At 48.1% G+C, this 18894-nt stretch overlaps 1 protein-coding gene across 1 annotated transcript; it reads right to left on the reverse strand.

Moving 5' to 3' along the window:
- Positions 1-10371: 10371 nt before the first annotated feature.
- On the reverse strand, positions 10372-18589 carry LOC147689200 (phytanoyl-CoA dioxygenase domain-containing protein 1-like). Its single transcript, XM_086940025.1, has 6 exons — positions 18460-18589; positions 16525-16741; positions 15445-15536; positions 12924-13063; positions 11512-11616; positions 10372-10479 (listed from the first exon to the last, which is right to left on the reverse strand). The coding sequence occupies exons 1-6, from the start codon at positions 18587-18589 to the stop codon at positions 10372-10374; spliced, it is 792 nt and encodes a 263-aa protein (XP_086796151.1).
- Between the last annotated feature and the right edge of the window lie 305 nt (positions 18590-18894).

Here is an 18894-nt window from a genome sequence, read left to right on the forward strand (position 1 = left end):
ATAATGTTTCTGCCAAATATGGCGCAATTGGTTTTACGGTCATCTTAGGCTACTGCCGAGCACAGGCTAGGGGGGACAGGAGAGTAAAATGAATTGCCCAAACGTGGGACGTCAGTTAATTTAATGATCCAGAAAAATACAATGTACTTGTTAAAGCTTCAGAATATCTTAAGCGTTCAGCAAAAAATGCCTCATCCCAGGCCCAATCAGAAAGGCAGACACTGCTTGCAAGGACTGGCAAAGACAATAGGTCTGCCTGTTTTAATTTACGCATATGTTTTAGTTATGTGAAACGTCTAGATACAACAGACAGCTCAAAGGAGCCTTCAAATACAGCGCAAGTGGCACGTTTGATGCACAAGATTTTAGTTAACAGGTTTAAAGCTATGCACCAAATTACATAGCAAAACCAAAGGAAATGATGGACGGAGCGTTGACAATACAAGCACTCACCCCCAGTCAACTGATCTGGCTTTAATCCATCACCGTTCTTTAGCCCACTCTGCCACCCCAGTTCAGACATGGACATATGCAAATCAGTCGGACCCTGTGCCTCATGGGAACAGTCCAGCCCGAACTGCCAAGCCATGCCTTCCCTGGACCGGAAACAAGCTACCGATGACCGGTTTCTGGCATTTCAGCCTTCTTCAGCCCGGCTTGCTTGAATCCAGCGGCAAAGTAAGCAAGGGACTCACGTCTGAGCATACCCTGCCAACTTATGGCAAACAAAGAAAAACCAAAGGAAATGGTGGACGGAGCGTTGACAATACAAGAACTCACCCCCAGTGAACTGATCTGGGTTTAATCCATCACAGTTCTGTAGCCCACTCTGCCACCCCAGTTTAGACATGGCCATATGCAAATCAGTCTGACCCTGTACCTCATGGGAACAGTACAGCCCGAACTGCCAAGCCATGCCTTCCCTGGACCGGAAACAAGCTGCCGAGGACCGGTTTCTGGCATTTCAGCTTTTTCAGCCCGGCTTGCTTGAATCCAGTGGCAAAGTGAGCAAGGGACTCACGTCTGAACATGCCCTGCCAACTTATGGCGAACAAAAAAAAACCAAAGGAAATGATGGACGGAGCGTTGACAATATAAGCACTCACACCCAGTCAACTGATCTGGGTTTAATCCATCACCGTTCTTTAGCCCACTCTACCACCCCAGTTCAGACATGGCCATATACAGATCAGTCTGACCCTGTGCCTCATGGGAACAGTCCAGCCCGAACTGCCAAGCCATGCCTTCCCTGGACCGGAAACAAGCTACCGAGGACCAGTTTCTGGCATTTCAGCATTCTTCAGCCCGGCTTGCTTGAATCCAGTGGCAAAGTGAGCAAGGGACTCACGTCTGAGCATAACCTGCCAACTTATGGCGAACAAAGAAAAACCAAAGGAAATGATGGACGGAGCGTTGACAATACAAGCACTCACCCCCGGTGAACTGATCTGGGTTTAATCCATCACCGTTCTTTAGCCCACTCTGCCACCCCAGTTCAGACATGGCAATATGCAAATCAGTCTGACCCTGTGCCTCATGGGAACAGTCCAGCCCGAACTGCCAAGCCATGCCGTCCCTGGACCGGAAACAAGCTACAGAGGACTGGTTTCTGGCATTCCAGCCGTCTTCAGCCCGGCTTGCTTGAATCCAGTTGCAAAGTGAGCAAGGGACTCATGTCTGCAGCCTATTGATCCATCTGTGCCGGAAGTCCCAGCCCATTGAGCCTAATTGATGGGCCCACTTGCGTGAAATTTCTGCCCCCCTTGGTCCATTTCAGATCTGACCCCACTCCACCCTCTCTTCCCTTGACCTCCCCAAACACACCCCCCTTTTTCATATGGGGTTTTTGTAATTGACTTGATGAAGAAACACAGCACGAAGATAGAATAGGGTTAGTAGGGATGGACAAGGATCAAGAATAGGGTGCGGTTCCCTGTCTAAGGTACCTATGACAGATTAGACAGGGAACAGGACAAAAAGGAACGTGGTCCGAGAGCAAGAACGACCTCGCCCTGCAACGTGGAATCTGGATCAGAGCTAGACGCCTAGCTCCACCGCCGGTGCTCAACAGCGCCAACAAAAGAAGAAAACAATGGGAGCCTACCAGTGATGGCTCGCTGTAAAAGACACTGGAAAGAAGAGAACAATGGGAGCCTACCAGTGATGGCTCGCTGTAAAAGACACTGGAAAGAAGAGAACAATGGGAGCCTACCAGTGATGGCTTGCTGTAAAAGACACTGGAAAGAAGAGAACAATGGGAGCCTACCAGTGATGGCTCGCTGTAAAAGACACTGGAAAGAAGAGAACAATGGGAGCCTACCAGTGATGGCTCGTTGTAAAAGACATTGGAAAGAAGAGAACAATGGGAGCCTACCAGTGATGGCTCGCTGTAAAAGACACTGGAAAGAAGAGAACAATGGGAGCCTACCAGTGATGGCTCGCTGTAAAAGACACTGGAAAGAAGAGAACAATGGGAGCCTACCAGTGATGGCTTGCTGTAAAAGACACTGGAAAGAAGAGAACAATGAGAGCCTACCCTTGATGGCTCGCTGTAAAAGACACTGGAAAGAAGAGAACAATGGGAGCCTACCAGCGATGGCTCGCTGTAAAAGCACTGGAAAGAAGAGAACAATGGGAGCCTACCAGCGATGGCTCACTGTCAAAGACACTGGAAAGAAGAGAACAATGGGAGCCTACCAGCGATGGCTCGCTGTAAAAGACACTGGAAAGAAGAGAACAATGGGAGCCTACCAGCGATGGCTCGCTGTCAAAGACACTGGAAAGAAGAAAACAATGGGAGCCTACCAGCGATGGCTCGCTGTAAAAGACACTGGAAAGAAGAGAACAATGATAGCCTTCCAGTGATGGCTCGCTGTCAAAGACACTGGAAAGAAGAGAACAATGGGAGCCTACCAGTGATGGCTCGCTGTCAAAGACACTGGAAAGAAGAGAACAATGGGAGCCTACCAGCGATGGCTCGCTGTAAAAGGGACTGGAAAGAAGAGAACAATGGGAGCCTACCAGCGATGGCTCGCTGTAAAAGCACTGGAAAGAAGAGAACAATGGGAGCCTACCAGCGATGGCTCGCTGTAAAAGACACTGGAAAGAAGAGAACAATGGGAGCCTACCAGCGATGGCTCGCTGTCAAAGACACTGGAAAGAAGAGAACAATGGGAGCCTACCAGCGATGGCTCGCTGTCAAAGACACTGGAAAGAAGAGAACAATGGGAGCCTACCAGCGATGGCTCGCTGTAAAAGACACTGGAAAGAAGAGAACAATGGGAGCCTACCAGCGATGGCTCGCTGTAAAAGACACTGGAAAGAATAGAACAATGGGAGCCTACCAGCGATGGCTCGCTGTTAAAGACACTGGAAAGAAGAGAACAATGGGAGCCTACCAGCGATGGCTCGCTGTAAAAGACACTGGAAAGAAGAGAACATTGTGAGCCTACCAGTGGTGGCTCGCTGTAAAAGATACTGGAAAGAAGAGAACAATGGGAGCCTACCAGTGATGGCTCGCTGTAAAAGACACTGGAAAGAAGAGAACAATGGGAGCCTACCAGTGATGGCTCGCTGTAAAAGACACTGGAAAGAAGAGAACAATGGGAGCCTACCAGTGATGGCTCGCTGTAAAAGACACTGGAAAGAAGAGAACAATGGGAGCCTACCAGTGATGGCTCGCTGTAAAAGACACTGGAAAGAAGAGAACAATGGGAGCCTACCAGCGATGGCTCGCTGTAAAAGACACTGGTAAGAATAGAACAATGGGAGCCTACCAGCGGTGGCTCGCTGTAAAAGATACTGGAAAGAAGAGAACAATGGGAGCCTACCAGCGATGGCTCGCTGTAAAAGACACTGGAAAGAAGAGAACAATGGGAGCCTAGCAGTGATGGCTCGCTGTAAAAGACACTGGAAAGAAGAGAACAATGGGAGCCTACCAGTGATGGCTCGCTGTAAAAGACACTGGAAAGAAGAGAACAATGGGAGCCTACCAGTGATGGCTCGCTGTAAAAGACACTGGAAAGAAGAGAACAATGGGAGCCTACCAGTGATGGCTCGCTGTAAAAGACACTGGAAAGAAGAGAACAATGGGAGCCTACCAGTGATGGCTCGCTGTAAAAGACACTGGAAAGAAGAGAACAATGGGAGCCTACCAGCGATGGCTCGCTGTAAAAGACACTGGTAAGAATAGAACAATGGGAGCCTACCAGCGATAGCTCGCTGTAAAAGACACTGGAAAGAAGAGAACAATGGGAGCCTACCAGCGATGGCTCGCTGTAAAAGACACTGGAAAGAAGAGAACAATGGGAGCCTACCAGCGATGGCTCGCTGTAAAAGACACTGGAAAGAAGAGAACAATGGGAGCCTACCAGCGATGGCTCGCTGTAAAAGACACTGGAAAGAAGAGAACAATGGGAGCCTACCAGCGATGGCTCGCTGTCAAAGACACTGGAAAGAAGAGAACAATGGGAGCCTACCAGTGATAGCTCGCTGTAAAAGACACTGGAAAGAAGAGAACAATGGGAGCCTACCAGTGGTGGCTCGCTGTAAAAGACACTGAAAAGAAGAGAACAATGGGAGCCTACCAGTGATGGCTCGCTGTAAAAGACACTGGAAAGAAGAGAACAATGGGAGCCTACCAGTGATGGCTCGCTGTAAAAGACACTGGAAAGAAGAGAACAATGGGAGCCTACCAGTGATGGCTCGCTGTAAAAGACACTGGAAAGAAGAGCCTTTGAACATTATCACTCCCTGACCATCACTTATATTAGGTTGAATTTCTCTCCCAATCGCCTCGTATAGATTATGCCCCAATTGGACAAGAAAAAGATTTTCTTTTGAAACCTTACATCGGTCGCTTTCACTGTGTATGAATAAGTAACGAAGAAATATGGAAGAAAGAGTAAACTGTGTATAATGATAATTGTAGAACACCAGTTGTCCTCATGAACATGCTTATTAGTTTAGATCCTCATGGAGTCTAGACCTCAAATAATGCACTTAATGGTCCTTATCCTATCAGAACAAATTGTATGATAACATTTTTGTATTAGAACTAACCCTGGGCGTAGTGGGCGTAGTGGGGCTTCGCGGAGCTACGTGAAGTGGGCGAGAAACTACGCCCACCTCCGCACTCCGCGTAGCCCCACTACGCTCCACAGGCCTCCCTCCCGCCCTCCCTAAATACTTTAAATTAGGAGTGTAAAAGAATTAAAAAGCACTTACCTTGCCCGCCGCTGCCCGCCGCTACCCGCCGCTGCCCGCCGCTGCCCGCCGCGTCCCCGGGGCTCGCAATCTTCATTGCTGCCGTCTTCTGTACTAATGCGCATGCGCGGGCGGCCCGCATGCGCATTTCTTCGTGAGAAATGCGCATGCGCGGCCGCCCGCGCATGCGCATTAGTACACAAGACGGAAGAATGGAGATAGCGCGAGCCCCGGGGACGCGGCGGGCAGCGGCGGGCAAGGTAAGTGCCTTTTAATTATTTTACACTCCTAATTTAAAGTATTTAGAGAGGGCGGGAGGGAGGCGGGTGGCGGCCAGCTACACTCCGTCTGCGGAGCGTGCGTAGTGCCGGATTCTACGCCTGCTACCCAAAATGCGTAGAAGCCGGCACTACGCACACTCCGTGCACGGAGCGTAGCCACCCGCCCACCCTTAATTAGAACGAAGTTACTGCATCTTCTAAGACTTATGCTCATCTCCACGTCTAAAGGTATGGTACGAAAAATGTCATTTTGTATGCACTGTCTCCCCGTTTGTTACATTGACTACATAGGTTATTGACGATACTGTTTGTACTGATAGCAGAATTGTTTTCATCTGCCCATAAAACAAATAGGCCACCAAAGACCGCAATGGACATCCCAACTGCATACTTAGCTTTTGTGTATAATAATGTCAACCTGTACATCATCACAACAGATATGAACAGAAATGAACTAACTTAGTATAAAAACTGGGGACTGTGGAAATCGATAAACCTTAAGTATACATAAGCGGAGTTCATTTATGTTCGCCACAGTCACTGTTCAGAGCAGAGTGAAGATCGTAAAACATTGTCTGCATCATCTTGCGTAACAAGGGCCTCTACGTGCGCGTAAGCAACAACCATTTTAGATATCACAGCCATTTTCATTCCCTGCTAGTCACCCATGATTCACACTGACCTCGCAATCATCTCCAGCACCCTGACTAAGCCTGAACACATGTACTAGGGTCGTAAAAACCTTGTCAGCCTGACAATGCCCCGGAGTCACTTCCCGCGCCAAACCCACTTGTCCTTTCATCCTCCATGCACAGGCAAGCCCCCTTTTATAACCTCCTTCCCTGCACCTGGCCACTCAGTCCGGTCCCAGGCCCTAAAAGAGCCCTGTGGACATTGTTTATTGCCTACACAAGGCAGGGCTTGTTTCACCAACAAAGGGGCCTGACTTTAATCAATAACCCAAAACCCTTAGATCTGACCGATCCCACGTGTTTTAAGATACTGTCGGAATGTCCAGCTGCGAGATAGCGATCATCTGTTACATCTAAGTGGGGGGACATTTGTTGCTGGATTTGTGTGGGAACTAGCTTGAGGCGGGGACTCCAAGGATGTTTGACCATGCAATAAACTGACGAAAGAAATGTATAAAAGGCCATGCCACAGAGATGCAGTTAGAGCACCTCCTGACGATAGCCCCGGTGTCTAATGTGATGTGTTCTCCTCCTGGAGTAATAAACCTGTTCTTCGCTTTTCCACTTGCCAGTGCCTGCCTCGCTATTTTGATAGCTAATATTAAGGTAAATTAGAGGTGGTTGGCACCAAGCGGCATCAAAAGTCTTGGGAGTCACAGCTGCTTTTTACACAACCACTCACACACACAGTCACACATCCATACAAACACTCTGCCACTCAGCCCCCCTCCAGGGCCGATTTTGGCCCTAGGGGACCCCATCCTCCAGGGCCCAGCCTTAACTGAATGGGGATGGAGGCCACGTGGCCCCCTCTCCAGGTCAATTTCGGCATTCCCATCCAACCGAGCCCAGGCATAAATATATACATTTTTAATGGGGGCGGGGGTCTTCACGGCCCGCCTCCCTGGGCCAATTTAGGCCCCGGGGACCCCATTCCCCAGCCATAAACAAATGGGGAAGGTGGGCTGCAGGACCCTTTCCCCGGACCAATTATTGGCACGAGCTCCCCATCCCCCTGGGCCTGGCCATTTCACCTGGGTGCCCTGGGGACACAGTGTGCCTAATGGGGATCGCGAGGGGTACCTCAAGGCCCCCGCATTCCAGGCTGGCTCGTGGCTTCCTGCTGTATGAACAAGCGCTGGAGCCCCCACTTTTTTTGCCATATTTGCTTTAAATTCGCAACACATTTAAAAAAAATGCTTTTTACCCTGCAGGGTCCCTCTGGGACCCCAAGACCAAGGCTTGGAGGTCAGGGTATCCCTACCCAGCCCCCTTTTCTTTTTCTTTTTTTTACTTTTTTGGGGGGACACTCGGCAGAAGCAGAGTCCCAAGATGGCTGTTAACACTTCCTGGTTGAAGTGTTGGCAGCCCCAATCAGTTATGCCGTTCTCTGCACAAGCTCGTTATTATTCGTGAATTAGCCAGCAATCAGAGATATCTAAATTTGGTTTCCTTAAATTTCTCAACAACAACTGAATAGATTTACAACAAATAATAGCAGTTCGGGCCGCAGCTCTGTCTAAAGAGTTCAGGGGAATTAACATGGAAAAGGCACCTTTGTTGACCCCTTATTTCTCAGCCCCTACTTGACCGATCTCCCTGAAACTTTCCATGCACAACAAGACTCACCGTGACCTTTCGTTGGAAAGTCTTGTGACGAGTCGTCAAACAGCGCCAAAGATACAGGCAACTTTAGTGAATCACATGTACCCAGTAGTCCAGTGCAGACGCGTTTCGGGCCTCGAGCTCTTTGTCAGAGGCATCCTGCATGAAAACTGCAACATTACCACAGGATATATCCCCTCTTTTATGTCAATCATATCATATGTATATATATATAGTCACTCAATGATCGATATGTAAAAATGCGGGCTTGTTAGTGAGGCCAGGGGCGATGAGGAAGGGTGAAGATGGTCCTAGTGGGACGTCCCCTAGACTTCTAGATCGAAGTAAATTGATCTAGAGTTCCTCATGTACCGGCATGTGTCCAAATTCATGCTTAAAATGAGACCAGCCTCCTCGTTACATATTTCTCAAGCTGGAATTATCAAGATGTGTTGAAAATCAAAAGTGGTACTCTTATCCAAAATGTATTGATACATTTTTATTTTACTTTTGTAGAAAAAGAATACAAAAAGACATTCGCACTTTTGACTGTAAATCTGTCTTCCAGCTGTATGTTTAGCTCAATAAATATTATAAAAAGAGAGAGGAACCCCTTGAAGTAAACAAGGGAATTGGGGTGTTAAACCTAAATCAAACAGAATGATTCCCTTGGGTCGTGTACAAGAGAAGCTTGGAATTAGCTATAACCACAATCAAATATAAACACACTAACTAAAGAAATTAATCAAAAATGAAGTTACATAACAATTTATTGAAACAATAAAAAGACAATTTACAATTACACTGGAAAAAATGTTAAAAAACAATTAAAATACTATATCATTTTGTGACCAGCACAAAAATGAAGGACAGACAAAACTCAATTGTAAAACATACAAATTAGAGATTACAAAGCGTACATTCACAATTAAAATTTCAACGTCCCCTGGTTTTATAACCTTACAATCTTATATACACCAGGGGGGAAAAAAGATGAATTGTACAGAAAATTGCGTCGACGCGTTTCGGTGGTTTGCGTATTATTATGTGCCACCTTTATCAAGACTATTGATTTGTTGTCTGTCGTGTTACTGGATCCTTACGGTTGTCCTGTTTGGTCAGGTGGGATTCCTTATTATGTAGGAGATAAAAATTCTTTCAGGATGTGAGGAGATATTCTTATTGGGCGGTAACTATCTGGAGGTTACTAATGATTCTCCTATCCGATAAGGATTAGAAAACTTTTCAGAGTCTGTAAATCTTCAGACACTTCTATGTCACTACTTTTTAGTTATTCTTGACTTGTAGCGGGGATGGATGGTATTATCGTATCCCAAATGAAAACGAAGACCCGATACGAACAGACGCTTTTGCTGTAGCAGGGGATACGATAATACCATTTTTTAAGAAACTACCCCAACGCTCACAAAAGTAAAGGCAGCTCACCGCGCCTCTATTATTCCTTCTACTGCGAGATCTCTTTTTGACCATTATAGAGAGACTCGTTCTGGTCATTGAAGCCAACCGCCATTGATCTTGATATCCATCCCCGCTACAAGTCAAGAATAACTAAAGAGTAGTGACATAGAAGTGTCTGAAGATTTACAGACTCTGAAAAGTTTTCTAATCCTTATCGGATAGGAGAATCATTAGTAACCTCCAGATAGTTACCGCCCAATAAGAATATCTCCTCACATCCTGAAAGAATTTTTATCTCCTACATAATAAGAAATCCCACCTGACCAAACAGGACAACCGTAAGGATCCAGTAACACGACAGACAACAAATCAATAGTCTTGATAAAGGTGGCACATAATAATACGCAAACCACCGAAACGCGTCGACACAATTTTCTGTACAATTCATCTTTTTTCCCCCCTGGTGTATATAAGATTGTAAGGTTATAAAACCAGGGGACGTTGAAATTTTAATTGTGAATGTACGCTTTGTAATCTCTAATTTGTATGTTTTACAATTGAGTTTTGTCTGTCCTTCATTTTTGTGCTGGTCACAAAATGATATAGTATTTTAATTGTTTTTTAACATTTTTTCCAGTGTAATTGTAAATTGTCTTTTTATTGTTTCAATAAATTGTTATGTAACTTCATTTTTGATTAATTTCTTTAGTTAGTGTGTTTATATTTGATTGTGGTTATAGCTAATTCCAAGCTTCTCCTGTACACGACCCAAGGGAATCATTCTGTTTGATTTAGCTCAATAAATAAACATTAATAAAATAAAAGTTACATATCGTCAGGCAGCTGAGATTCTAAAACAGGATGCAGGCGTGTGTTTTCTAATGAAAGTGCAGTGCAGTGCAAAAAGGAATTCACATTATCAATTTCTGAAAACGCAATTGTTTGTTTTACGGTAACAGTTGCAGCACCTTTTGGCCTACCATCCGAACATTATTGTAGACAATATTGAGGCTCACTGCAAGATGTTAAAAAAGAGGAAATACATATTTGAACCTATAGGGCTCCATCTGAGATCAGGAATGAACCTGCACCATGCAGCAGCATGTTACTGGCAGTTATGAACTACATGAAGAGAGGAAGGTGTCTCCTGATGATGCTCTGCAGAGGTGTCAGAAGGTCTTGGAGAAAAAGTTGGGTGCATGATCTGTAAAGTGCTGGAATTCATCTGTTCCTGCAACAAGCACGGTGGCGGGGAAGGATCGGGGGCGCTCGGGGTCCTGGAATCAGAGAGGAGAGAAGTGCATTAGAATGAGGGCATTCAGACGTGGGAGAATACAAGACCTTATCATAGAGGACCTACACTGGTGTCATGTAGAGAGGGAGAAAAGGGCATGATCAACCGAATCTCTAAAACGTGTACTCTACAACAATAACTAACCATAAACCTTCCCTCTCTTTCAAAACTGTCTAAGAACCAACGCTAGCTAAATCCCCAAACTATCTACCATTCAAACCTGCCCCTCTTATAGAACAACCTAACTACCCAAACTATCTAAATCCCCAAACTATTGAACCTTCAAACCTGCCTCTCTTATAGAACAACCTAACTACCCAAACTAACTAAATCCCCAAACTATTGAACCTTCAAACCTGCCTCTCTTATATAACTAACAACCATAACTATCTAAATCCCCAAACTATTGAACCTTCAAACCTGCCTCTCTTATATAACTAACGACCATAACTATCTAAATCCCCAAACTATTGAACCTTCAAACCTGCCTCTCTTATGTAACTAACGACCAAAACTATCTAAATCCCCAAACTATTAAACCTTCAAACCTGCCTCTCTTATAGAACAACCTAACTACCCAAACTATCTAAATCCCCAAACTATTGAACCTTCAAACCTGCCTCTCTTATAGAACAACCTAACTACCCAAACTAACTAAATCCCCAAACTATTGAACCTTCAAACCTGCCTCTCTTATATAACTAACGACCATAACTATCTAAATCCCCAAACTATTAAACCTTCAAACCTGCCTCTCTTATATAACTAACAACCATAACTATCTAAATCCCCAAACTATTGAACCTTCAAACCTGCCTCTCTTACATAACTAACAACCAAAACTATCTAAATCCCCAAACACACACAGTTACGAGTAGAAATGCACGCACACAAACACACGTGCATGGATGCACACACACAAACACATACAGTCCACACTGTCACTCTTGTCGTCTAATAATCCCACTGACACACATTCATACTCAGACAGTATGAAGGAGAGGATTGTACTCACCTCCACGGGGTAGGCTGTGGTGGGGACGTAGCGAATAACGAAGCCACATCTGCGTCTGTGGGACGTGTTGGGTTCACTGGCGTGGACTGTCAGCCCGTCGTGGATCTGACGAGAGAAATGTAGGATATGAGCCGTGCTTATCTGCCAAAAATTTAAGTGCCAGGGCCCAATGTGTTACTCACTGGTCCACTGCAGCTGGCACTGCCCGCGTCACTTTTTTACCTTTAAGTTTTGTCATTTTTTTAAAGCTATATTAAATCATTTAGTTCTCTACTAATGAAAGTTAGTTAAAAATACACACACACTGCCACCTATATGGTGGTTTCTCAGACATATGTGCCTTTGTTTACAGAAAAGCACCGGAAAACACTGGCACAAATTAAGCACTGGATGTGGGACAGAGAAAAGACAGGCAGCGCCTTGGGGAAACTGAGTACATAGTCCTGAGGCACCCCAAGGAAAGCTGTGAGTGCACAGCGCTGGTGCACCCCAGGGGGAGCTGTGAGTACACAGTGCTGGTGCACCTCCGGGGGAACTGTGAGTACACAGTGCTGGTGCACCCGGGGGAGCTGTGAGTACACAGTGCGGGTGCACCCCGGGGAGCTGTGAGTACACAGTGCTGGTGCACCCCAGGGAGAGCTGTGAGTACACAGTGCTGGTGCACCCCAGGGGGAGCTGTGAGTACACAGTGCGGGTGCATGCCCAGGGGGAGCTGTGAGTACACAGTGTGGGCGCTTCTCTATGGTAAGCTGTGAGTACACAGTGTGAGTGCACCCGGGGGAGCTGTGAGTACAGAGTAGACAGAGTTGACGCACCCTCATAGAAAGCTGTGAGTACACAGGTTGGTGCACCGTCATCGGGAGCTGTGAGTCCACAGTGCTGGCGCACCCTCAAAGAAAGCTGTAAGTACAAGGAGGTACAGTACATGGGCACCCTTAAGGTGGGGTAGTGAGTACACAGTACATGGGCACCCTTAAGGTGGGGTAGTGAGTACACAGTACATGGGCACCCTTAAGGGGGGGGGGGGTATTGAGTACACAGTTCTGGGTACCTTTAAGGAGGGGGTTGTGAGTACACAGTTCTGGGGCACCTTTAAGGGGGGCTGTGAGTACACAGTTCTGGGACACCTTTAAGGGGGGTTGTGAGTACACAGTAATGGAGACAAAAGGCTCATTATGGGAAGGGCGGTGCCATAAATTGATGGATGTCTTGGCCCCGGCCACGTCCCGACTGCCTCATTTATAAGTGGGGGAATCACTGGTCTGCCTGACACCCACAATGCGCCGGGCTCAAGTATCATGGCTTTTCATGTTACTTCGTAACGTTGCAGTAACCCCTTGCTTGTTTGCCTGTGGGAATAACGACAACTGTGAGACATGAGTCCAGGAAACGACAGAGCGCTGTGAACTCACCGACATCTGCCCAGCCTGAAGAGGACACTCCACCGCCTTCTCTGCATCAACCAGGTGCCGCGGAATCTCCTGATTGGTGGACAGCATGTTTCCGGGGGTCATTGCTGTGCCGTGCTCCAGGACACCTTGTTTGTGACTTCCTGCAGAAGAAAAGAGGGTTGGAGTAAGGGGGGCACTGATTCCTGGCCTGGGTACTCATGCAGTCCCCGCCTCTGTCTAAAATGAGGTGTCAGCACGGGCCACACCCACAATAATTATACACACATTTACCTTTAATTATCATGAGTGGTAAAGGCATCTGCGTGGTAAAGGAAGCGTGGTAAAGGCATGCGTGGAAAAGACTGTGTGGTAAAGGCATCTGGGTTGTAAAGGAAGCGTGGTAAAGGTTGCGTGTAAAAGACTGCGTGGTAAAGGCATCTGCAGGGTAAAGGCATGCATGGAAAAGACTGCGTGGTAAAGGCATTTGCGTGGTAAAGGAAGCGTGGTAAAGGCATGCATGGAAAAGACGCCTGGTAAAGGATGTTTTTCATCTAACAGAGGACTGCGGCTTCTAAATAAAGAGAGAGCCATCTCTGAACACTAGAACCCCGCGAGGACCCCGGGGATCTTTCATCCAGGCCTCCACAGCCCCCAGGAGTCTAGCCTCTGACACTAATCTGGGTGAAGATTGTAGGCTCCTACTAGAGCCCTGTCTGGCCAACCCTGTCCAATATCACTCTTTCAAGGCAGTGGTGCCCGTGTTTACAGGCAAAGACATCTCTGCCTCTAGAACCATAAGCGGCGTCCCTCTGTTAGGACCTCGTCCCCCCCCCCCGCTCCAGCTGTACAGTAAAGCACGGGTCAGGGTTTGATTGGCTTTAAAAAAAGTTGGCCCGGGCACCCTGAAAAAAGAGCCCCTTATTTGCGGATTGCGGGCAAGATTTACAAGGACTGGCGCATCCTTGCAGATTAGCAGTGATGCGCCAGTAACGATGCGATTCGCAATTCTCCTTGCGCCACCACGGATGCGTCGCATTTACAATGCAGCACACCGTGGCGCAGGGATAGACAGATGCGTGTCACATCTGATGGTGTAAGGTCGGTGCATGGCTGGAGTCATGTCGCAGGCGCAACGCTACTCCAGCAATGTTCAGGGACCGCCCATACCTAACGTGCTGGCCCACTCCTTACGCCTGCTTGAAGCAGGCGTAAGGTTTCGTCGCAGCAGCCTCTGAAAAATGACTGTGTAATCTTGTAGATTTCACACCGTCACTTTTACGAGGTTTTTTCCGGCGGAACGCCCACCCTGCATACCTTAAACCTGACGCAGGTTTAATGTGGTGCAGGGCTTCACAACGTGACGCATCTCCCTAGATGCGTCAGGTTGTAAATAAGTCGCAACGTGGTGCATGGTTTACGCCGCCGCTGAGTCACAGAAGTGACGCAACAATGGCGTAAATGGGACGCAATTGACTTGTAAATCTGCACCCTTCTTTTTTTAAAACATTGCTTCAGTGTTTTAAGTGTTATAAAAAGAAGTTGGGGGATTTCTATAAGAGAGGTGTGTTTTATCTTAACTTTACTAAGATTTAAAAAATGCGATGATTGTTGCTAGGACTCTGTGTTGTTGGAATAGTTTACACTGGTGAACCACACCTGAATATAAGTGAGGCCACTTAATCTCAGCCCCCCTGCCCCTGCTCAATCTGCATACATTAATGGGCGGGGCCAGCCGGAGACTGGGAATGATACCTCCGCCCCCTTGGTAAAAGGGGGGTAACGGAGGTCCATCTGCCTCCGCAAAGGCTGCTCAGGCCCCCACTGGGTGGAGCAGCACAGACAGCCCATATCGGCCACCACGCTGCCCAAAAAAGCGGCCCACAGCTGCAACTCAGATACCAGCCCATCGCCCATTGCCCGAGAGCCCCCTTACCAATCCGACCCTGGCACGGTTCCCTCCGATCACACTGGGGCGCTCGTACATAGCAACATGGACTTGCTCCATCCTGAGATATAGTTGTGACCCACATGGTGCTGAGGGCGCCAGGACCTGTGTGGAGCCTGCGTTCTATCTCCAGACTTTCTGTACAAAGACAACATCCCTGTGTCAGGACAGCAGTGGACTCCGATAGAGAAGTAGACGATTTGTCAACACCACTGAGTCAAGGCCCAAGGGCTTCAACAATATTAGCCTGCTGTACCCCTGCTTGTCTGGACTCTGACTCATTGTGAATGAATGCACCGTCTTCCTTTCATATAACTCTCTCCCACATCCCTATGTCGCGACATTGAGGCTCCTTGGTTAACTGATGGCCTCCCCTGCTGTATAGTCCTGTCCCAGATCCCTATGTCACAACACTGGGGCTCAAGGTAAAGAGATGGCCTATCTATCTCCCATGCTGTGGAGCCCTGTCCTAGATTCTTATGTGATTACATTGGGGCTCACCAGTAGAGTATTAGCCCATCCCCCATTCTCAGCCAATCAGTGTTACAGCTCCAGGCTGTTGTGATGCATGCATTGACTATGGGAGCTTATCCATACCTGGAATAACCTGCAGGACACCATTCTCTGCGTCTACGTCATCCAGGGCAAGCCACACTGAGGCCACTGGGCCCCCCTCGAAGCCCCAATACCTGGAAGTAAAAGGAGGAGGACACTGTCAGCCAAACATCGGCAGACCCCGGGGCAAGAGGATGGCACACGAGGGCACAGGATGGCACATGACAGGATGGCACATGAGGGCATAGAATGGCACATGAGGGCACAGGATGGCACATGAGGGCACAGGATGGCACATGAGGTCACATCATAGCACATGAGGGCTCAGGATGACACATGAGGGCACAGGATGGCACATGAGGGCACAGGATGGCACATAAATGGATAGGATGGCACAGGATGGCACATGATGATACAGAATAACCCATGAGAGCACAGTATGGCACATGAGGGCACAGGATAGCACATGAGGGTACGGGATGGTACATGAGGGCACAGGATGGAACATGATGGTACAGGATAATATATGAGAGCACAGTATGGCCCATGAGGGCACAGGATGGCACACGAGGGCACAGGATGGCTATTGATGACACAGGATGGCACATCAAGGCATGGATGGCACATTTTGACACATGAGGGCACAGGATGGCATATGATGGCACAGAATGGCACAAGAGGACACACAATAGCACATGAGGGCAGAGGGTGACACATGAGGGCACAGGATATTATACAAAGGGCATAGGATAACACATGGAGGGACAGGATGGCAGATGATGGCACAGGATGGTGCATGAGGGCATAAAAAGCCACATGATGGCACACAAGGGCACAGGATGACACAGGGTGATGTGTGTCTGGTAGTGCAGCCAGCCTTATGCCGTCATGTACTGCCTAGATGAAAGATGCTGTAATCTATGCTGTGTGTGCACCCCGCACCGCCCTGTGTATTTAACACCACATGGTGCCCACCAGGTAGCCTGTTATTCAGACCTCACCAGGCTGAGGGGGCAGGAATGCCATCCTTTGGACTTACCCTTGAAGTACAAAGAGACACATCACCCCTGCTGATCCCTCCCCATCCCCACCCTAGAGCCAGCACCGCGCAGTCTGACTTACTTGATGTCCTGGTGCCAGGCCACGTAGGGGGCGCTGTTCCCTCGGTGGGGCACGTCGGAGGCCGGGTATTTACAGATGAACCTGGAGTCCAGCAGGACCACGTGGGGCCCCAGCACAGCTGTGATGGCCTGGAGGGTGTGCGGGTGGGTGGCGAGGCCCAGTACCCAGGGCAGGCGCAGGTGGGCGTTGTGCAGGCTGTACTGGGCGTGCTCCTTCCCTGCAGGGTGAGAAAGCAAAAGACACACAGATGATGGACGAAATGCAAAGCAAATCAAACATTCACCCCCAGTCAAGAGGTCTGGGTTCAATCCATCGTTCTTTTGCTCACCTTGCGACCCCATTTTAGACCCAGCCTGCAGGGGACACAAGGAGGGGGGTTAGTCTCTACACCGAGAGGCCTCTAAACGGAGGGGCTTATATATGGGAATGGTGGCACCGAGCAGCGCAGCTAAAAACATTCCTGCGCCGTCCTGCGCCACTGGAAAAGGGCAGGAACGTGCCGCATTTATCCAATACGGTGCATTGTTTTCCTTTCTCCCTGCGCTGGCACCGTTTCTGCAGCCTAGTGCCAACGCTGGCACCCTTGCACCATGGTGCAGCACTGCCTGTGTTACAGGCGGGATTGTATTAGAGCAGGAAGGGGCACCTTCCAGCATATAAGCAATCCATAGTGGCATTCTCCTCTTTCTAGGTGAGCCGCAGAATGCACACACATGGAAAGTTAAAAACAAGTAGAAATAAAGACATTTCTCCTCTTTACAGCCACCATACACAAGACACAAGCAACATAAAGCAGATACAGCCACCATACACAAGATACAACCAACATAAAGCAGATACAGCCACCAGACACAAGATACAAGCAACATAAATCAGATACTGCCACCAGACACAAGATACAAGCAACATAAAGTAGATACAGCCACCAGACACAAGATGCAAGCAACATAAAGCAGAAACAGCCACCATAGACAAGATACAAGCAACATAAAGCAGATACAGCCACCAGACACAAGATACAAGCAACATAAAGCAGATACAGGCACCAGACACAAGATATAAGCAACATAAAGAAGATACAGCCACCATACACAAGATTCAACCAACATAAATTAGATACAGCATTTATACTCTTGATACAGCCACCATACACAAGATGCAACCAACATAATGCAGATACAGCCACCAGACACCAGGTACAAGCAACATAAAGCAGATACAGCCACCAGACACAAGATACAAAAACATAAAGCAGATACAGCCACCATACACAAGATACAAGCACCATAAAGGAGATACAGCCACCAGACACAAGATACAAGCAACATAAAGCAGATACAGCAATCATACTCTTGACACAGCCACCAGACACAAGATACAAGCAACATAAAGCAGATACAGCCACCAGACACAAGATACAAGCAACATAAAGCAGATACAGCCACCAGACACAAGATACAAACAACATAAAGCAGATACAGCCACCATACACAAGATACAAGCAACATAAAGCAGATACAGCCACCAGACACAAGATACAAGCAACATAAAGCAGATACAGCCACCAGACACAAGATACAAGCAAATAAAGATATTTCTCCTCGTTAGGCCTCACCTTGGGAGCCATAATATTTTAACACATTCCTAGATTTACAAGACGTTGTAAATCTGCGTCAAAAACGATGAGTTGCGACACCCTTCGCAACGCCCATGGAACGCCTTCCGGGCGCAGTGTAACGCAACGCAGCGATTTGCTCTGCGTTGCCTTTCTCCATATTTGTGAAGCCGCTCAGGGCCACGCAGGGTGGCTTTGCGGGGCTTCATAAATTTGGCTTGGGGCTTTGCCTCGTGCATGTACCACTTAGCATGATGCAAGCATGACGCAAGGCCCGCATAAATAAGCTCGAGAGATAAGGCTGTCCTCCCTGCACCTACCAAACTCCTGCTCCAGCTCCTCGAAGGCCCTCCTGGCGCCCTCCAGCTCCTCCGGGTCCAGCACTGGCACTGACGTCAGGAAGCCCCGGGCGTCATAAAGGGTCTTCATGTGCTGAGGGTCCGCCTCCATGATGAGGGCGAGGACTCGGACCCCGCTTCTTGTGCCAGGGATGGGGTCTGCCGCCGGGCTCCTGAGAGCTGAGCCCCAGATGTGGATATGTTCCTCTGGCACCGGACTCCAGATGTTGCCCTTCACCTCCAGAGGTGTTGATGCTCCAGGCGTTTTCTTCTGGCTCCCAAGACCCAGGTGCTCCAGATGTGGCCCTGTGGCTCCCCAGGTGCTGGAGATTCTGTACCCTGGTATTCAAGAGCTCCAGATGTGAGTGTTTCCTCCTGCTCCGTGCAGTGCTGGAGCTCCAGGTGTTGCTGGGGGTC

The sequence above is a fragment of the Lissotriton vulgaris genome, chromosome 10 (assembly GCF_964263255.1).
Source record: "Lissotriton vulgaris chromosome 10, aLisVul1.2, whole genome shotgun sequence".
Taxonomy (NCBI): domain Eukaryota; kingdom Metazoa; phylum Chordata; class Amphibia; order Caudata; family Salamandridae; genus Lissotriton; species Lissotriton vulgaris.